The sequence below is a fragment of the Vidua chalybeata genome, chromosome 16, assembly GCF_026979565.1.
Source record: "Vidua chalybeata isolate OUT-0048 chromosome 16, bVidCha1 merged haplotype, whole genome shotgun sequence".
Lineage (NCBI taxonomy): Eukaryota > Metazoa > Chordata > Aves > Passeriformes > Viduidae > Vidua > Vidua chalybeata.
In genome coordinates this window covers 1,953,672-1,974,299 of record NC_071545.1, presented here as the reverse complement: position 1 = coordinate 1,974,299, position 20,628 = coordinate 1,953,672, and the positions used below count along the sequence as shown (strand labels likewise).

The 20,628-nt window shown below is 64.7% G+C and overlaps 2 protein-coding genes across 4 annotated transcripts in view; one reads left to right on the top strand and one right to left on the bottom strand.

Moving 5' to 3' along the window:
- The window catches only part of DNAAF8 (dynein axonemal assembly factor 8), a 104,004-nt gene extending 100,712 nt beyond the window's left edge, over window positions 1-3,292 (top strand). Inside the window, exon 32 of the mRNA XM_053957914.1 lies at window positions 3,215-3,292. Within this exon, the coding sequence (XP_053813889.1) occupies window positions 3,215-3,217 (3 nt within the window). The 3' untranslated portion in view covers window positions 3,218-3,292. The remainder of the gene's footprint in view (window positions 1-3,214) is intronic.
- A 1,019-nt stretch (window positions 3,293-4,311) lies between these two features.
- Window positions 4,312-20,628, bottom strand: SBK1 (SH3 domain binding kinase 1). Of its 3 annotated transcripts, none has more exons than XM_053957921.1 (4): window positions 19,969-20,628; window positions 6,582-6,784; window positions 6,296-6,498; window positions 4,312-5,727 (listed from the first exon to the last, which is right to left on the bottom strand). In XM_053957921.1, exons 1-4 carry the CDS (start codon window positions 20,028-20,030, stop codon window positions 4,945-4,947), a joined length of 1,251 nt encoding a protein of 416 aa, XP_053813896.1. In that variant the 5' UTR covers window positions 20,031-20,628; the 3' UTR covers window positions 4,312-4,944. The 3 variants fall into 3 exon arrangements, with proteins under 3 accessions (XP_053813896.1, XP_053813897.1, XP_053813895.1); XM_053957922.1 differs by lacking the exon at window positions 19,969-20,628 and adding an exon at window positions 14,227-14,294; XM_053957920.1 differs by lacking the exon at window positions 19,969-20,628 and adding an exon at window positions 12,157-12,454.

Genomic DNA, 20,628 nt, shown 5'->3' with positions numbered 1-20,628 from the left:
GTAACACCAGCCCAGAGACACCCCTGGCTCTGCGGGCCCCAAATCTGGGGCAACCGGGGGAGCAGGGTCCGTGATCTGGGAGCCCACTGTGTCCCCCCCAGAGGAAGGTGTGGGGGCAGCCTGGGGGAATGGATGCCCTGCTTGCCAGGACCGCACAAATCCAGAGCAGGTGGAAGGATTTGGAATGGGAAGATCAACATCTGAAAAGCAGAAGTCTCTCCTGCCCCTGCCCTGGCAGCCGTGTGGCTCTGGGAGGGCTGTGCAGGAAGGAGGAGTGTGCCCCAGCTCTCAGAGCCAGCAGGAATTGCACCTCGTGCTCCCCCGTGGGTTTGGGATGCTGCCTGTGCCAGATGCAGAGCCACGGAGGGGCGAGGTGCTGATGGGATGGAGGAGATTTCCCATCCCTGCCAAGCTGGGATGCTGCAGTTGTCATGGCAACGTGGGAGGCCTGCGAGCTGGAGCCCACAGCCCACCCCTTTGGGGGGTGTTCAGGGCTGGGGGTGCTGCCCAGCCCCCCTCTGAGCCCTGGCACCTCCCTGCACCCCAAAACTGCCATCAACCCCCTCCTCCCAAAGCTGACACCCCCACCCACCCTTCAGCCAAAAGACCCTGCTGAAAACACTGCCTGTTCCATGGGGAAAAACACCTCTGGGTGGGAAAACGTGCCCGGAGCCGCTGTGGGGAGCACAGGGCTGGGCGGGAGATGCCGGCCGAGATTCCCACGGCAGTTTCCTGCTTCCCTGGGCCCCAGGCCGAGATCCCCGGCGGGCTGAGCCTGGAGCAAGGGCAGCCAGCACCCGGCAGGCTCTGCCCATCAGCTGCTCCCTGTGGGATGCTCACAGGGCTGTGCTGGGAGCTGGGCTGGGACGGGCTGGAGGTGCAGCCAGCTCTGCTCTCCCTCCTCCCAAAGGTGGCTGGGTGGCCACACAAGGTCACCTCTCCCTCCCAGCCTGCTGAGCCGCGCCAGGCGGCACAGGCTGCGTTTTCCCCCACCTCGGGACAGTTTTTGCTGTCTGTCTCCGGCAGCTCATTCTCGCTGGGGCCCTCGGCCGCTGCCAGGCCTTGACTGACATCTGTCCATCATCCCTGGCAGCTGGAACCGCAGACAGCAGCGGATCCCCGCGGGAAGGACAGGCAGGGACGAGTCCGAGCTGCGTCCCCTCTGTGGGCAGTCTGCTGCCACCAGAAAGAGCATCAGGATGCCCCCGTGCCTGCTCCCATCCTGCCGCATTCCCGCATTCCCGCTCGGGCACCCGCCCGGTTCCACGGGGCGCCGGGTGGCACATGAGTCACACTTCCTCCCTACGCCCGTTCCAGCGCGGTGCCGCCGCTATTTTTGGAAGTTTTTGAAAGCGGATCAGCCCCGAGAAGCGCAGTTCGGGGGTGCTCCCCACGCCGGGCCGGCGTCCCCCCGTGTTCCCGAGCCGGGCTGGGGAAGCCCCCGGCAGCCCGGACCCTGCGCTGCCCTCCCTGTTCGGGATGCGTGGGAACTCCCTCCTCATCCCACGGCCCCTCCTGAGTCAGCAGCGAGCTGAAGCACCATCCTAGTGGCAAAATATTACCTTTTAAAGGGTTTGTTTGCGATTGGGGTGGGACTTCGTGCAATGCCAGCTTGGCGTGGATCGTTGTGCTCCCAACGAGCGGATCATTCCTGGTTATTTTTACTCCCAACCCCCAATGTTTTAGCTGGGGCTGCAGTGCCTCACAAAGTGTCTGTGAGGAAAGCCGGGCACAATCCAGCTCCGGAATCGAGGGGTGGATGAAATTCGAGGCGGGATCAGCAGCTGAGTGTCACAGCCGGGCCTTCCTGGCCTTCCCAGCCGGGAAGGATCTGGTTTTACAGGATGCTGCACCCACACCCACACCATTCCACACCTGCCACCCCATCCCCTTCCCTCCACTCCTCCAGGACCTGTGCAAATCGAGGATTATTTTCCTTTCAGAGCAGTGATTGTGTTGCTCATCCTTCACCCGGGGAGGGCCCAAGGTCGGCGGCCGTGCCCCCGGAATGTCCGGCCGCCTTCCCGGCCAAACCGGGAGCAAACCCGGAGGGGAGGCAGGGAGGTTGCGGCTTTGCCGGGCAGGTGACACCTTTGCCGTGCTTGGCAAAGTTTAGCTCCGTTTTCTGTGGCTGAAGCTTTTGCCTGGAGACAAGCAGCTCCTGCCCCGCCGGCGCTGCCGGGCTCGCAGCACCCCGACCTTGGCGGGATAAAATTAGCCCCGTTTCACTTTGGATTAAAGGCAGCTCCGCCGGAGCCGCGCGAGCGCTTCGGCTCGGAGACGTCAAATGGCAGCGATCCCTTTTTTGTCTGGATAGGGGAGGGCAGAGTCCTGCCAGCCAGCGCCTGGTGACAATGACATTGATTTCCTAGACCTCTCGGCGTGGCCAAATCTGTATTTTTAGCCGGGGAAGAGAAAAATACGAATCACGTGTCAGAGCAATGCTTTCCGTGCCCTGGTGGGAGGGAAGGAGCCGGGAGCCGTCGCTGCTGGAGCAGGGGATGGGCAGGACTCGCTGCTCTGTCCCCAGAGCGGGGCTGGGGATGCACGAGGAGCCGCCGCTGCTCTGCCCATCCCCGCACTGCCCCAGCCGTGCCCCACACGGCTCCGGCCTCCTGCAGTGGGGCCCCCACTCCCAAAGGATCCCGTCCATCCCCTCGGCGTCCCCTGTGGCCGTTTATCTTCCGGGGCAGGCGCTGCCTTCATCTCTGCTTCCCTGCCACCGCCCCCTCCTCCTCGCTCTCCCCCACTCTGTTCTCATTTCCCCAAGAAGACTTTAATGAAATCTGCCCTTAATTAAATCCACATTCATTTGCATAATTACCAGGAAATTGAAATTAGCCTGCGGACGTGGCTGGAATACATTTGGCATCAGGCAGCCCTGGCTGTTTGGAGGGGGCTGCACCGAGGGCCGCTGGGTGCCCCCCACCCATAGGTGCCCCCCACCCATAGGTGCCCCACGGTGCTGCTCCCCACATCCCTTCCCGGGGTGGCCGTGGTGACAGGGTGAAAGCGGAGGGACAGCCACCGCGGAGGCCACGGCAGGGCAGAGGCCGTGCCCTCCACCCCTGCACAAGCAGCGTCACGTTTCCTTTAGTTAATGGAAAAAAAAAGTCTTCACCGCCATTGAGAAATTTTTTGTTGCTTTTATAACTATGTATTTTTGTCATTTTTTATGGTTTCAGTTGTGGTTTTTTTAAATCCTTTTCAACAGTGACAAACTGAGGTAACGTCTGTGACACTACAGCCTCTCCTATGGGAAGAAGGTCTGAAACCCGACGGCTGAGGGAACTGGAAATAAAAACCTGACAACCTACAGACACAGCGACCTCGACGGGGACAGAAATCACACCGGGCACCCCCTGGGACACACCCCGGGCGGTGCCACCGAGCCCTCCCGGGGTGGCCAGGATCCCTTATCTACATTATTGCACGAAAGATCGAGGACATCGAGGGACCTAAGGCAAAGAGGAGTAAAACCGGTGCCTAGCTCTCTACGTGGGGCAATGCTACGTCTAACGCCGGGCCCGGGGGGTGCCGGGGACGGGGCACGGCGGGGGCGGGAGCGGCCCCTGCTCTGTAAACTGCTGCTGCTGCTGCTGGAAAGCGTTATAGCCCTTTGTGGGGAATTGGGGCACCGGGGCTGCCCCGCGGCACCCACCCCATGGGAGGGAAGCCCGAACCACAGCAGGGTGCTCCTGCCTTGGGGTGCCCCCACAGCTTCCCCACCGCGGCGGTGGGGTGAGCTCCCTGCTCTGCTGGGTGCCCAAATCCAGGAGGGAAGGTGTGACCTCCACGCACACCCCAGGACTTCGTCACTAAGGGGCCACCAGTGGCTGCTGCCACCACGCCCTGCCTCGCTGCAGCTAGCCCCGGCAGGGTCTATCCCGCTGCCGCTTCCCCGCCAGCCCCAGGGGAGGGTGACAGGTTTGGGGAAGGGGTGACAGCAAGGAGGGGTGATGGGGACAGCACAGAGAAGCAGGCGAGCCCACGGGAGGCCACTCGGAGCTCCCTCCTCTGCTCCCGGGCTGTGCAGGCCAGCCTGGGGTGCACCGCTGCCACCTCCTCCAGTCCCTGGGTACAAAGAGTCTGCAGAGGGGACGCCGGCACGGCAGAGCCAGCCCGGCCCCGAGCATCCAACCCGCTGGATGGCCGGAGCTGCGCCCGCTGGCCACAGCCCGGAGCGCGGCTCCGGCCAGAGGGGAGCCACCCCTCCGGCAGGGCCTGAGCCTGGTGGGGCAGGGCAGGGGGACAGGGGTTGCCAGTGGCAGTGGCTGGGACACACAATGACACACAGACAGGGACACTTGCTACATCAATGGCTGCCAGCACCTCCCACGGCAGGGAGGCAGCCGGGGCTGCCGGGGGTCCGGGGCTGCTGGCAACCCCCCGGCTCCCCGTCACCCACCTCCCCATCCCCTCCCAGTCCCCAGCAGTGCGGCAGGGACCAGTGGAAGAGGGCAAATCATCACCCACCCAAACCTCCCCAAAGGCCTCCTCCACGGTGCAGGGTCATCGGCCTTCCCGCTCCCCGGACAGGGTCGAGCACGGGGTGGGGCAGAGCCGGTGGGCCACCCGCTACCCACTGCCCCCCACTCTTCCTCCCCGCACTGGGAGACCCCTCCCCGTGCCCCCCTGGGGGAGCCTTGGAGGGGGCACCACAGCCGCGGCAGGGCTGTGGGTGCCCCCAGCCTCCGCAGCAGTGAGCGGTGCCCTCGGCTGGGCTCTGGCCACTGCTCTCGCCCAGGCAGGGCGGGGGGATCGGCATCCTCGGCGCTACGGAGCGCAACCAGTTCTGTCCTTTTCCTTTTCCATCGTGTTTCTTTTCCTTTTTTTTTCCTTTGGGAAACCCAGAGCCCGGTCCCGGCTCGTGCCACCACCGCCACGATGGACAGCCCCCATCCCTGTCCCCGGGGCGGGGGGATGGGGCGGGTCGCGCCGCCGTCACACGCAGATCTCTATTGCTGTGGCCAGGACCATCTGCCCCTTGCCCTTGTCCTGCCGTCCGTCTGTCCTGCTCGCCGTGCCCGGGGCGGCCGCGCCGGGCTCGGGGCCGCGCGCTCCGCTCCCCTCCGTCAGGACGGTCCTCTTGAGCGGGGCGGGGGTGCAGGAGCCGGTGGCCTCGTGGCAGTGGGGCCCGGCTGGGAGCTTGTCCCTGGCGTGCTTGCGGGAGCGGTAGGAGGGCCGGCACCGCACCTCGGCCATGAGGTCGCACTTGATGAAGTAGAAAACCTCCTTGACGGGGCAGCGCTTCTCAGGGTCGAGGGCCAGCAGGCGCTGGAACATGCGCAGGGCGCTGTCCGTGAAACGCCGCCACTGCGAGGGCAGCCCCGCCAGCCGCCCCTTCTGCCACCGCACAAACTCCTCGAAGAAGGCGTCGGACGCCACCGCCGCCTCCCAGGGGAAGTTCCCGGTGAGCACGCAGAAGATGAGCACCCCGAAAGCCCAGACGTCGATGCTGGTGTCCACGGCGAAGCCCTCGGCCCGGCCGGCCTGGCACACCTCGGGCGCCGTGTAGGGGATGGTGCCGCTGATGCGCTTGACCCGGCAGCCCACCTTGCGGGTCATGCCGAAGTCGGCCAGTTTGACGCGGCGGCAGTCGCGGTCGAAGAGCAGCACGTTCTCCGGTTTGATGTCCCGGTGCACCAGGCTCTTGCTGTGCATGTAGTCGAGGGCCAGGCCCAGCTGCTGCACGCAGCGCTTCACCAGCTCCTCAGGGAGCCCCACCTGCAGGGGTGACACGGCGTCAGCCACCCGCCACCGAGCCCTGGGGGGACCCACCCAGCCCGGGCAGCCACATCTCCATGGTCTGATGGACGTGGGTGCTTTTATCTGGGTGCTCTGAGGCAGGGGATGGTGGTGGGTCCTGGGCCACTCAAGAGATGGGTGGTGGGTTTCAGGCTCCCCATAGGATGGTTTGGGTTGGAAGGGACCTTAAGGATTGTCCAGTTCCAACCCCTGCCCTTGGCAGGGACACCTTCTGCTAGCTCAGTTTGCTCCAAGCCCCGTCCAACCCAGCTCTGGACACTCCAGGGATGGGGCAGCCACAAGTTCCCCAGGAGAAGGGTGACGGGTCTCAGACCATCCTAGGGACAGGTGATGGATCTTAGGCCACCCAGAGGATTGGTGATGGGTCCCACACTTGTTTGTAGGTGCTTGTGGTCAAACCCAGCCCAGATGGGGGTGCCCAGTCCCTGCACCTGCAGCCCCTCCCACATGGGCACAAAGCACAGGGGCAGCTTTGCCCAGCACCCCCTGAGCCCCCACATCCCACGGGAGGTGACGGGGGTCCCACCTGAGGCGGGATGATGTCGAAGAGGTCCCCACCGGGGGCGTACTCCTGAGCAAAGACGTAGCAGTCCTCGGTCTCGAAGACCACGTCGAAGACCTTGATGATGAAGGGGCTGGAGGAGAGCGTGTTGGTGATGCTGAATTCCCGCAGGAAGTTCTTCAGCTTCGTCTTGCTCTTGTTGACGAACTTCAGGGCCATCTTGGTGCCTGTGGAGGGCAGGGGACAGGAGTGAGCCCTTGGCTGGGACAGACCCAGCACCCCGCTCCCAGCACAGCCCCGCTCCCCTCACCTGTGCTTTTGTGGGACACCAGGTCCACCTTGCCGTAGGTGCCCTTGCCGAGCTCACGGATGAGGTCATAGTGCTTGGTGATGTCGGTGCCCGAGAGGGTGCGGATGGCCAGGGACTGCATGTCCTCGGTGATGAGGGGCACCCCGCAGCAGCCCAGCTTGCGCGACGGCTCCTGCTCAATTGAGCCCGCGCTCATGGTTGCGCTGCAAGGCAGAGGTGGCACGGCTTCCGTGGGGGCTGCAGGGCCATCCCGTCCCATCCCATCCCGTCCCATCCCATCCCATCCCATCCCATCCCATCCCATCCCATCCATCCCATCCCATCCCATCCCATCCCATCCTGTCCCTTCCCCAGGGCTCCAGCCATGGCAGAGGGGGATTGGACTGCCAGGGTGGTGCTGAGCAGCCCCCAGTGAGTGCCACCCCTCTGTCCCCAGGGGCCACCAAGCCAGTGGCTCTGGAGGGGCTGCTCCAGCCTCCACGGGGGCTGCAGCCGTGGGGATGTTTGGGGGCAAATGGAGGGGTCCGGACATGGCAGAGACAGGGACAAGGACACACATGGATACAAACAGGGACACACATGGACGCATTTTCTCAGGCCTGATGTGTTCCCAGCCACTCTGCAGGAAAGGAGCTAAGGCCCTTTGGGAGTCCCCTCTGCTGCTGTGTCCCCAGTGGGGACCCCAAGAGCCCCTCCAGTACTGAGCCCCCTCCACAGCTGAGTCTCAGCCCAGCCAGGGAAGCTCCAGAGTGGACCCAGGGCCGTGACCTGGCACCAAGGGGGACACAATGGCTCTGCAGCAAATCCCTCCCTCACATCTCTCTGACCATCCACCAGCACCAGCTCCTGGCCTTTGCTGGCCGGGGTGCCAGAATCTCTGGTGGGGAGAATCCCAGAATCCCAGACTGCTTTGGGGTTGGAAGGGACCTTAAAGCCAATCTTGTCCCATGGGCAGGGATACCTGCCCCTGTCCCAGGTTGCTCCAAGCCCTGCCCAGCCTGCCTGGCCTTGGACACTTCCAGGGATCCAGGGACAGCCACAGCTTCTCTGGGCACCCTGTGCCAGGGCCTCCCCACCCTCCCAGGGAACAATTCCTTCACAATATCCCGTCTATCCCTGCCCTCTGGCAGTGGGAAGCCATTCCCCTTGTACTCTCATTCCAGGCCCTTGTCCCTAATCCCTCTGCAGCTCTTCTGAAGCCCCTTGAGGCACTGAAACGGGCTTTAAGATCTCCCCAGAGTCTTCTCTGTTCCAGGCTGAAGAATCCAAATTCTCTCAGCTTTTCCTCATAGTGGAGGTGTTCCATCTCAACAATCATCATTGTGGCCTCCTCTGGACTTGCTCCAACATATCCATGTCTTCCCTGTGCTGGGGACCAACAGCTGGATGCAGCATTCCTGGTGGGATCTCACCACAGCAGAGCAGAGGCCGGCCCAGCCAGCAGCACATGAACAACAGCCCCAACATTCCTCACTTCCAACAAACCAGGGATGGTTTTCTCCTCACTCTGACCATTCCCACAAGAAGATCCAAGCTCAGAGTCACCCACCACACCACCACAGCAGTGAAATCACCCCAGCATCTCCTCTGATGTCTTCAGGGCACTGCCTCCCCCTCCATCACCCCAGAAGCCCAAACCCTGGGCAGCCAGGGACGTGGGGAGGGCACTCGGTGGCTGCAGGTGGGTGAGGATGGGCAGAGAGAGCCCAGGTGGTGCCCACGGCCTGAGCCACACACAGGGGCTGTGACAGCCATCCCAAATGGTGCCAAACACCCCACAAAGCAACTGCAGCACCCCATGGTCAGGTTCAGGATCCTCCCAGCCCCTTCCCAATAAGGCTGAGTCAGATCTCCAACTTCCTTCCTTCCTTCCTTCCTTCCTTCCTTCCTTCCTTCCTTCCTTCCTTCCTTCCTTCCTTCCTTCCTTCCTTCCTTCCTTCCTTCCTTCCTTCCTTCCTTCCTTCCTTCCTTCCTTCCTTCCTTCCTTCCTTCCTTCCTTCCTTCCTTCCTTCCTTCCTTCCTTCCTTCCTTCCTTCCTTCCTTCCTTCCTTCCTTCCTTCCTTCCTTCCTTCCTTCCTTCCTTCCTTCCTTCCTTCCTTCCTTCCTTCCTTCCTTCCTTCCTTCCTTCCTTCCTTCCTTCCTTCCTTCCTTCCTTCCTTCCTTCCTTCCTTCCTTCCTTCCTTCCTTCCTTCCTTCCTTCCTTCCTTCCTTCCTTCCTTCCTTCCTTCCTTCCTTCCTTCCTTCCTTCCTTCCTTCCTTCCTTCCTTCCTTCCTTCCTTCCTTCCTTCCTTCCTTCCTTCCTTCCTTCCTTCCTTCCTTCCTTCCTTCCTTCCTTCCTTCCTTCCTTCCTTCCTTCCTTCCTTCCTTCCTTCCTTCCTTCCTTCCTTCCTTCCTTCCTTCCTTCCTTCCTTCCTTCCTTCCTTCCTTCCTTCCTTCCTTCCTTCCTTCCTTCCTTCCTTCCTTCCCCCTGTCATCCCAAACCAAAGCTCAGCTTCTTCACTTATTATAGTTATATTTTTTTCCCTGGGAAGTTGGGGAAAAAATAGAAAAGGAACTTCAACATCATGATGTTCCAAAAATGTAACAGTTTGACTCATAAGATCTCCGAAGCAGCTCATCTCCATAGTGTTTCATTGGCCCCTGGCAGAGGAGCACCATCTCAGCGTCTGGGTGCTGGAGGTGGAGGTGGATCAGCAGCAGCTCGCTGGAGGCAGGACTGAGAACAGCCCCCAGCATCCTGCATGAAGAATTCCGGCTACGCTTGGATTTACGGTTGCGCTCATCAGTGTCCCTTAATTAACCGGCGTTGAAATGCAATTATTCAAGTCGGGAAGGTTGGGTTTGAGAAAAAACCCTGCTGGTTGGATGGGAGAGAGGAGAGGGAGGACTGGCAGCTTGTGGAAGTGCTCTCCAAGTCAAGGGCTGTTTGCTTTTCTCCTTGGCTCCTGTTGGGGTTTCCAGGTGTCTCCTTCCCAGCCAGAAACCGAGGAACGTCCATGGGAAGCAGGGACCCCGCCGAGCCAGGTCCTGGGCTGGCACAGCTGGCACCGGGATGTGCTGCCAGGGATGGGATGTGCCGGGATCCTGCCGCAGTGGCACCACAGCAGCCAGCTCCGAACAACCCCCCCTGCCTCGTCAGGGCTAACGGGAACACGCGGCCATCACCGACCCCGGGAGGAGCCAAACAGCGGCGGTGACCAAAATACCGACGCGCCGAGGCCACGGAAAGCGTAAACACAGAAGTTTTCATTAAAAATGGAAAGGCTTTTGAAAACACGTTGGGTTTGATGTGAGCAGCGAAGCGGGGCAGCAGCAGGAGGCAGCGAGAGCTCGGTTCCAGCTCTGAGCGCTCCCAGGGACAGCAGGCATGCAGGAATAGCGGGACACGGAGGGATGGCAGCGCCACTGTGGCAGGAGGTGCCACCAGCTTGGCCTGGCCGGGGTTGAGGTCCCATATCCTTCTGCAGCCAGGCCAGTCACACCAAGGAGCACCTGTGTGGCCACAGATCGGGTCTCTCCAGAGCCACAACGGGGCCTTTCCCGCCACCCCAGGTCCTGTCCCGCTCCAAAAGCCTGGAAGAGGAGTCAGCACCACATCTGAAGGAGGACAAACGCACCCTCTCCAGCTCGGTTCCAGGTGCTCCTGAAGGAGCTTTCCCAAGCAGGGAGGAAGGATGTGCATCCCGGCCGAGTCCTGGCAAAGCCCCCCGCGGCTCAAGGTCCCGGAGTGACAGAGGCAGCGAAGCTGCTGCCACGTGGCCCCGGGACCTGCCACTCACCACAGGCGGTTCCTGCCGTCATCTCCGCATCCTGAGCCATTTCTCCTACTATTCAGACTAAAATTGCTCTGTGTTTAAGCTTCAGAACCGTTTATCTCATTGAGTGAGGAGGATAATCCACCCACCTCTTCCTTGCTCCCTGGCAGGTATTTATAGGCAGCCACTCGTCTCCCGTCGGCAGCTGCCGCTCCTCTTCCCAAACCTCCCGGCTCCATCCCCAGCACCGTGGAGCAGATCCCGGAAGGACATTCTCCCACAGCCACAGCCCAGCATCCTGCCAGCAGCCGAGGCTGGCACCGACAATCCTGCCCCAGCGTTGTTCCTTGCCGGGGGATGCTTTGCCCTGCTCTGGATCCCGCTCCGCCGCACGCCCAGCCCTGGGCACATCGGCTCTGCCGATAACTAATTGCAAACTCATTAGGAGCTCATTGAGAGGAGCAGAGGCCGCCCGGGAGAGTTGCCCCAGGCTCCCGCAGAGAAGGCTGCTGGAGCAGCGGCAGCTTGGAAATTAAGAGGGAAAGAGGGAAAAAAAATCCCTCTGGCCACATCAGAGACTGACAGAAAAACAACTCAGTTATTGAGGGAGGTTACAGGAAAAGGGTTTGGGCTGAGCCTGATGCACGGTTGAGCACTGGGGGCTGGGACTTGCACCGTGGGCTGTTCTGGGGCAAGGCAGTGGAAAGTGAAGGGAAAATCTATGCAGGGCAGGGGCTCTGCAAAACCTGGATTCTTCTTTAAAAGGGGGAGAAATGTGGAATGCAGCAGTGGGATGGGCACAAGCCCACACTGCTCTGTCCCTGCACTTGGCAGAGATTTGATTTCACCATTTTCTATCCCCAAATCCTCACTTATGAGCAGGTAGCACCAACTCCCATCCCAGCCCAGCAGGCTGGAGGTCAGGGCATCCCTCAGGAGGGACCTCCCTCCCTCCACACTCCAACCAGCTTCCAAACCTCTGTTTCCCCTAAGCAACGCACTGAGCCAGCAAAGTCACGCCCTGGGCCCTGCCAGAGCCATCCCCTCTCCCAGCTCTCCACATGCCAGCACCACCCTGGTGTCACTGGAACGAGGGGCCAGCGGTGCTTTGGCAGTGCCCCACGCCGAGCCGCTGCCTCCCAGCGCCCCACTCCATTTCCAGTCCCTGCACCTCCATTCCTGCCTGACCCCGTTCCAGGGACATCCTCTCCTCTCCTCCGCGCCGCTGGGACCCGCACACCAGATATGAGCTGTGCTTCCCGGGGGCTGTGGCACGCCGGAGCCCAGGGAGGGCTCACAAAGGCACCTTGGCCTAACGAGGACAACGTGGCTGTGGGGGCAGGACAGGAATCTCACCGGGGCTCAGAGCCACCGGCACCCACCTCGGCCAGGCAGCTCCAACCCGGCCGGTCACCACCTCCCACCTCACCCAAAGCAGCAAAACATGCACAGGGAAAGGGTTCCTGCATCCATGTGCCACCCCAGGGCCATCCAAAGCCTCTCGGGACAAGCCGAGTGTGTCTGGGAGGTGGCTGGTCCCCGCAGCACGGGGACATTGGCTGCGGGCAGTGGTTTGGGGACAGCCCCTCTGCCAGCATCCCGCAGCCCAGGAGGAGCAGAGGCCATGGGTGGGGCACGTCTCCAGGTGCAGCTGGCTCCAGAGCAGTGGGACAGTGCCAGGAAAGGCTGGAGCACCACAGACACCTCCAGAACCAGCACCAAACCTCCACCGAAGCACCCGCAGCAACTGGGACTCCCCAGTGCCCCCAGTGTAGGGCTGAATTGGCACTGAACTCCGGGTTATCCAGCAATTCTCATACCAGCTCCTTGCCCAGAGTAGAGCAGCCTGCCTGACAGCAGGATTATCCTCGGCAATGCCAATGAATGCCCAGCCAGGCACGGGCTCCCAGTGGCAGGAGCTGCTCTCCCAGTGCAGATGTTCCAGATGCAGGGCAGGGTCAGGCCCTGTCACACCCATCCATGGTGTCCCCCGCTGCAGGAACCATCTCCCGTCCTGGCCAGCAGCCTGTGACAAGCTTCCTCAGCCTTTGGTCCCAGGATTCAGGTTTCACAGACCGATTTGGGAAGAGCAAACAAAGCAGTGCCAGGACTCTCTCCTCCGCCGGCTCTCCGGGGAGCCACCGCTCCTCCTTCCTGCCACCGTCCCCTGTGCCCTCCGCACTGCTCTCCCGGAGCTGCCAGCAGGATTTTCCCTGCCCTCATGCACACGGGGCTGTCTCTGTCCATCGGCCCCGATGACAGGACCTTGGCTGCCTTTCAGTGCTTCTGGCCTCCCGGGGTTTTTGCTGCCGAGCAGGATGGCTTCCTTAGGACCTCAGCTCCTCCAGCCTGCAGCTCCTCCCGCCTTTGCCGCCAGCACCGGGGACTTATGATTACTTCATTGTTTGATTGGTTTCATCAGCCTGTCATCATCTCCCTCCCAAAACTCTTCCGCCAGCGCCGACAGCACCGCACGGTTGGATCTGCAAAGACAAACGCCCCGAGCGGCACCTGCCCGACCCCACGGCAGGGCCAGCCGGCCCTCGGCCCCGCTCGCTCCTGGCAACAACAGGGACACGGCCCTGTGCCACAAAACCCAGCCCTGACTCCGCTGCAAGGCGCTTTGTGTGCCCCGTGCAGGCCGGGCATCGCCCCCAGCTCAGCCTGCCGCCGCCTGGGATGCTCCCGTGGAGGAGGATGCTCCCACCTCTGCCGTGGTCTCCTCCCGCAGCACCGCGGGCAGGGCACGGTGACACGGTGACACCGGGCAGGACGGGGGCTCGGCACACGGACACCCAGCTCTGACCTCTGCCGCCCCGTGGGTCCCGGACAGAGGGGTGCCGAGGCCGGGCCACCCTGTGCCCGCTCCCCGAGCTGTGCCGGGGCTCCCGGCTGGCGTCGCCCGCCCGCGGCCACGGCGGCAGCGAGGCCGGAGCTGGAGGAAAGTGGGTCACGCTCCCCTTCCCCGCTGCGGCCGGGGAGACGCCGGGGTGGGATGGAGGCCGGCCCGCGGCCAGGGGACAGCAGGGAAGGTGAAAGGGGAGATAGGGGAGGTGATGAAGGGACACAAGGAGACAGGAGGGGACGTGGTGAAGCGATGCGAGGGGAGACAAGGAGGGATGACGAGAGGAGATGACACGGGGAGATGATAAGGGGACAAGAGAGGACACAATGAGGAGAGACAATGAGGGGAAACGAGGGGAGATGATGGACGGGGCATGAGGGGAGATGACAAGAGGACATGAGGGGACATGAGGGGAGGTAATAAGGAAGACAGGAAGCTGGTGAGGGAAGACAAGGGGAGGTGAGGGAACATGAGGGAAAACAAGGGGAGATGAGATGGGGAGGTGATGAGGGGACACAAGGGGACACAATGAGGGGACACGAGGGGACACGGCCTGAGCTGCCCCCGAGGCCGCCTCTCCCTTCTCTCCCCTTCATCTGTTCCCAGCTGCCTTCCAGCTCAGTGCACCCTTCCAGACACCCCCAAACCCGCCGGCAGCCCCCGGGGACCAGCCCCGCGGCCCCAACAGCGCTCGGTGTCACTCACGCCCTTCCGTCCCCGTCCCTCCCCGTCACCCCCCCGCCGTACCGGGGCCGCCCGGGGCGCAGGTGCCACCGGCCACCGGAGGGACCCGGGGCGGGGGGGGACGACCGATCCCGGAGGCAGCGCCCACACGGCGCGGTGCCCACCCCGCTCCATTCATCCCGGAGCGCCGGTTGTACCGGGATGGGGGTTTTGTCCCCTCCCCGAGCCGTGCGGGCAAACAAAGGGCGGCCTCGGTACGGGGCGGGCAGCGCCCCCCGCACCCCCATCCCCGCACCCCCATCCCCGTATCCTCATCCCCGCACCCCCGTGCCCGCGCCCCATCCCCGCACCGCCGCCTTACCGGAGGGGCGAGCCGCCGCCGCGCCCCGTCCCCGGCGGGAGAGGAGCCGCCGCCGCCGCCGCCGCCGCGCTCCGCCCGCCCCGCCGGGCTCCTCATGCCGCGGCCCCGCCGCCGCCGGAGGAGCGGAGCGGAGGGAGCGGAGGGAGCGGAGGGAGCGGAGCGCGGCGCCCCCCGCAACCCCCGGCAGCGCCCGCCCCGCGCCGCGCTCCGCCCGCACCGGCACCGGCGCCGCCCCAGGGAGGGAGCGCGGAGCGGGAGGAGCGGGAGGCGCGGGGGGGCTCCGCCGCCGGCCCCGCGGGGATGGGGGGATGCGGAATGAGCGATGCGCGATGCGGGGCGCCGCTTGTCCCCGCCCCCCCGAGGTAGCCGGGGGGAGTCGGTGCGGGAGCAGCCCAGGAAAGGGGGTTCGAGGCTGAGCCGCCCCCTCCCCGCCGGGTGCGGAGCTCCGGTACCGCGGGCTCGGCTCGGAGCAGAGCACGGCGCTGGGGACAATGGGGATGGGAGCGGTGCTCCGCAGGGGGCGGCTTCACACCCTGCCCCACCCGAGGCTGATCCGGGGGTCAGCAGCACTGTGCAGCCGGAGTGCCCAAGCACAGGACCACGTCCTGCTGCCCGCTGCTTCCCTGGGCCCTGCTGTCCTTGAGCCCTCCAAGACTCTGTTCCCTCTCCTTTGGCACAGGTGATGCCTCCGTGGTGTGGGTGATGCCCACCCTGGGTCAGGGAATGATTTGGGTTAGAACGGACATTCAAGATCATCTCATTCCAACCCCTGCCGTGGGATACCTTCCAGGCTGCTCCAAGCTCCATCCAACACGGCCTTGGATAGCTCCAGGGATGGGGTGGCCACAGCTTCTCTGGGCAACCTGAGCCACCATGGCACAGGTGATGCCCACCATGGCACAGACAGCCCCCCAGAATGCTGCTCCTCAATGTGTGCAGGACATGTGCCTTTCCCTGTGGCTCATGAATGGTGGGAACGTTCAGGCCAAGCCAGGGAATGCCAGATGAGGCAAAGACATCACGGGGGCTTCCCTTAAGGTGCCTGAAATTTGACAACACTTTCAGCAACTGATGCCAGAGCTGGGCACCAGGAGCTGCCTGGCACCTCCAGCCTGGGGGACAGTGACAACTCTCCCGGAGGAAGGCGAGGAGTTGGCACTATGCTCCTTCTTGGAGCATCCCTGGACACACCTCGTCTTCTTGGATTTCCTTCTGTGCCCACCAAGGCCAAGCAGGATGTTTGACACTGGCCAGGATTTGCTTTGGGACTTCCGTGTCTCTCTCTCAGCTGGGTGCCAGGTCCCTTCGCTCCCGCGATGTCACTTTAAAGGGACCCACAGTGGTGGGGCTGCCCCACCCTCCCAGGAGGACAACGGACTGTTCCCACACATCAGCTGTGCCCGCTCTGCTGGGAGCGGGGCCGTGCCACTGCCCCCTGAGCCCCCCCAAAGCGGGGAGGGCCGGGGAGCCATCGGCAGTGACTCACCGATGGCTCCGCTCCGCTCGAGCTGAGGATGCAGAGCAATTAAGGCTTTTCATGAATGACTTTAAGGCAAGAGGCTGAATCACACTCCGCTTTAATTTGTGCCAGCATCGGCTGTGCCACTGTCACCCTCTTCCCTCCCGGCAGCTGCGCACGGGGCACCGCCAGCCCCGGCGGGAGCGGCTGCGGCTCCCGGGGCCGGTCCCCTCCATCCCCCTCCGCTCGGGTCCTGCCACAGCTCCCGGCTCCTGCGGCTGGGACGCTCCAAGGGTGGGTGATTCCCAGCGGGGTGGAGGCATCGGAATGGCGCTGGGAGGAGAAATGCCGGAGCGCGGTGCCCCGGCCAGCCGGGCTGGGCTGGGGAGGGGCTGGCGCTGCGGGGCTGGCACGGGGCTGGCACGGGGCAGGTGAGCCTCTGAGCAGTGGGGGTGCGCGAAAGAGGAAAACGGGGGAGATGGGCAGAGCTGGGCTGCGCTCGGTGTCACCGCAGCAGCACACACGGGCCAGGGAAAGGCGCAGCCGCACGCCCCGCTCCATGGGCCGCCAGGGATGGGGGGGCTCCAGCCTCGCCCCTTCCCGAGACCCCTTTCCCCCCGTGTCCCCTGCCTGTCCTTGCGGTGCTGTCCTGGCTCCCGCAGCCTCCCGCCCGCGGCTCCTCCGAGCTCTCTGTCAGCTCTCTCCCTATTTATAGCTCGGGGCTGTTTCTAGGTCAGGCGGGAGGTGCCGGTGCCCGGGGAGCCAGCCCGAGGACCATGGAGGGGCTGCAGGGACGGTGTCACATGCCCCACATGTGGGTCAACTCCCTGTGTCACCATCCTGGTGACACAGGGGCTGAGCTGGCACTGGGACCAGCTGGGCCTGGCGGGGCTTTGTGGCATTCCGTGGGACTCCGTGGGGCTTGGCAGTGCTTTGTGGGGCTCTGTGGGACCCCGTGGGGCTCTGTGGGGTTCTTTAGGGCTCCATGGGACTCATCAGGGCCCCATGGGGTTCAGCAGGCCTTCATGGGACTTTGTAGGGCTCAGCAGGGCTCTTTGGGACTCCATGGGGCTCTTTGGGACTCCACGGGGCTCTGTGGAGCTCTGTGGGCTTCATGGGGCTCAGCGGGGCTGGGTAGGGTTCCGTGGGGCTCAGCAGGGCTCCGTGGGGGCCGTCAGGTCCCTCTGGGGCGTCCCTGCCCCTCGGTGGCACGTGGGTGACGCGCACACTGAGCCATAGTAACACCAGTTGTACCAGGGAGCGCCCGCACTGAGCTCGTGGTCTTCAAAGCACTCCCGGAATATTAATAACTAATTAAGATTAACGAGATGAAAGGAGACAGATCAAACATATTTATCACCTCGTGCAATCCCAAACCGTGCAAAGAGCCCCCGCCTCCCCGAGGGACCACGAGTGCCCCTGGGATTTGTGCTCGGAAAGGGAATATCCGGCTCGTGCCGTGGGATGTGTTCGGACAGGGTGGGCAACGGGAAATGACCTGGAAAGCCCAAAATATTCCCAGCGTGGCAAATCCCCTCGGAATTCAGCGAGAAGGTCACTCGTCCCTTCGCAATCCCTCGGTCAGAGCGGGAGCCAAGGGGCCGAGCCCCACACGGCCGCGGGCCGGGGTCCCACGGCCACCCGCGCCTGTCGCGCTCCGGTGACAGCAGCCAAACCTGCCGGGGATGCTGCGGGGATGCTGGGAAGGAGCAGCGGAGGGAAGGAGGGAGGGAAGGAGGGAGCGGAGCACGCCGGGAGCCGCCGCCCGGGCGGAGGGGACCCGCTCACCCCGAGGGGCTCCGGCGTGTCCCGCCCGCGGGACCAGCACCCCCCGGCCCAGACCGGGGGCATCACCCGTGTCGGGGGCGCCGGGTGTCCCCTCGGTCCCTGGGGACAGAGCCCACCCACGGCGATTCCCAGGGAAACGGGGCGGTGGAGCTGGTTCCCGCAGCGCGGGGCGAGGGCTCGGAGCCCCCAGCTCGCTGTCCCCCCGTGCGCGAGCTGCCAGCCCCGGCGGTGACAGCCGGGAGGGGATTCCCGGGGGCTGCTCTCAAGGTCAGGCAGGGGCCGCGGCCCGGGAGCCGTGGGAAAGCCCCGCCGGTGATGGGCACACGCCGAGCCCCCGCCAGGGGATCCATCCCTCGGGCTGCTGCCCCGGCCCGGAGCCCGTGCCGTGCTCGCGGGGCTGCGAGGGACCGGGCGGGGCGGGGACACAGCGCCCCGAGGGATGGATCCCCGGGCCGGGCCGGGGCAGCACCGGCCGCACTCGGGACCTTGGGAATGGCGCTGACCCTGGAGCACAGTGACGGCTGTTCAGCCACCGGCACGGAACGGGACCGGAGGGGCTCTTTGGGATGGGCTGCTTGGGAAAAGAAGCACAACGGGTTTCTTTGAGGGGAAGGAGGGGCTGAACTGGGGGCACGGGGAGAGCCACGGGGCCCGCCCTGGCACCCGGGTGGTACCCCGGTACCCCAACAGCACCCGGCAAGGTGCCCGCCCGCCGCCTCCGCTCGCTGCCCGTTCTCCTGGCACCATCTAGAGGCTGCGGGAACGGGCACGGGGGGACGGACACACGGGGGGAGAGACACGGGGGGACGGGGACAGGGAACAGACACGGGCGGACTGACATAGAGGAAAAGACAGGAGGACAGACACGAGGGGACAGACAGAGGGGACAGACACGGGGGGACAAACATGACGTGGCAAACACGTGGGGACAGACATAGGGGACAGACACACTGCCACAGCACCCACGCGTGGGGTCCACGCACCGCTCCTGGCACAGGGGGCAGGACCAGGGCCAGGGCGGTGACAGAGCAGGGAGCACCTCTGGCAGCACCTCCTGTCACCCGGGGAGCCTCCCTCGGTGGGGCTGTGCTGGAGGTGACAGGCGATGGCAGCTGTGTCCCCACAGGATGGAGACAGACTCAGGGACAAGCTGGTGACAACCAGGGGGGTGTTCAGGGACCGGACACACACACACCCCACACCCCGGTGCACCTTGAAGCAGGGCAGGACAGGGAGAAGCCTCTGGGCACAAGCCCTGGGTGTCCGTCCCTTGCCGTGTCCCGAACAGGACCCTGGGCCACCACACTGCCACCCCGGGTGCTCCCTCCCTGGCTGAGAATGCCAGGCTTATGCCACCTGTGGCCTGACACAGGCTGGGTGCCACTGGTCAGCTCCGAGCCCGGGTTGGGCTGTGGGACAGGAGCCCTGGGAATTCTGTGCACGCCCCCCGCCAGCAGCACCCACAGCCAGGCCCTCCCGATCCTTGGCACCCCTGTTCCCCCCCACCCGGGCACTGACTCACAGCAACTGAGGCTCCAAAAATTAATGATTTACACCAAAACAAACCCTACAGCTTCCTACAACCCGTGAGGAAAGACAGACTGCCTGGGTTGATCCAGCTGATGGCCCTGAGGCCCCCCAGTCCTCGCTGGGGACAGCCAGTGCCTGGAGGGCTCCTGGCTGGAGCAGACGGGGGTTCTTCTCGGGGCTGGTAGCGTGGGACAGGAGCCGGCAGTGGCTCAGTGCCACGGAGGAGCAGTTGGGCACAACATGTGCCAGCACTCGCACCTCGCATCCTGCCGGCTGCCCGGCTCATTCCGGCACCGCACATTCTCCTTGGCTGCGGCTCAGCAGCGTCGATGGCAGAAGAGATTTCGGGAATGGGGGAGGCGAGCGCCGGTGCTGCTGCCCGGAGGGACAGGCCTCGGGGAGCCTGCGGCTCTCCTTCTGGAAACCCCAAGTGCACTGGGCCCCGGCCCCAGCCCGGCAGGGAGGAGCAGAGACTGCCCAGGGCCCCTGCTCAGGTGAGCAGGGATGGGTGGGACGGCTCCAGGATGGATCGGGGGCGGTTCTGGCATGGCTCATGGAGGCCCTGGGTGCACACGCTGCTGCCCACAGCCCCACTGCTCCCACGGGCACCGCAGCACCGCGGAGCCGGCACGGCACGGCACGGCACGGCACGGCACAGCACGGCACGGCACGGCACAGCACGGCACAGCACGGCACGGCACGGCACGGCACAGCACGGGATGCCCACCGGGTTCCCGGCTGCCAGGGAAGCACATCCCGGGCGGACACATGTGCACACAGCACCGGCCCCGGGCTCCTCTTTCGGGAGAGGATTCGCCTGCTACCGAGGAAACTTTGGCACGGCCCGGGCCGGGTACTGCCCCCCGGCCCGGCTCGGTGCCCGCTCCGTGCCGTGCCCGCCGTTCACGGCGTGTCCCAGCAGCGCTGTGTCCCCGGCGGGGCTGTCCCGGGCTGGCGGCACTGACCTGTGCAGGTGCAGGGGCTGCAGCTCCTCTTTCTGGAAGCAGACGAAGCAGAAGGAATCCATCGCTCAGGTCCGGTGGCCACCGCGCCCGGGCGAGGGCGACCGCAGGGCAGGCAGTGCCGGAGAGGTGTTGGCATCTTCCTCGCCGGTACGGGCGGTGGCCGGAGGCTCACGCTGGCCCTCCCGGGGCCATGGTGTCGGGGAGCCCGTCACACGGCCGGGCTGAGCGGTGGGACCGGCCGCTCCCCGGGCACGGAGGCGGCTCCGGGCTGTGCCACGTCCCGCGTCGCCCTCACACCGGGGCCAGCGATGGCCAGTGCCACCCCGGCACCCATGGCGCTGCCCGGCCGGCGGCACCGCCAGCCCTCAGGGGGTGCGAACAGGGACCTGGGGTGGCATCACCGGCGCCAGGGGCTCGGCAGGGTGCGCCGAGGCACCGGCCGAGCCCTGCGGGGCTTCAGAGGCCGCGGGAAGCGGCTGCCCCGAGGCACCGGCCGGTGCCCGTGCCGCGGTCAGGGGAGGTGTCCCCTGCAGCAGGTGGGGTCCTGCGGGGTCTGGCAGGATCCAGCGCGGTCTGGAAGGGTCTGGAAGGGTCCGGCAGGGCCCGGCAGCCGAACACACCGACGGAGGGGGAAAGTTGTGCCGTCGTGGAGCGGCGGCT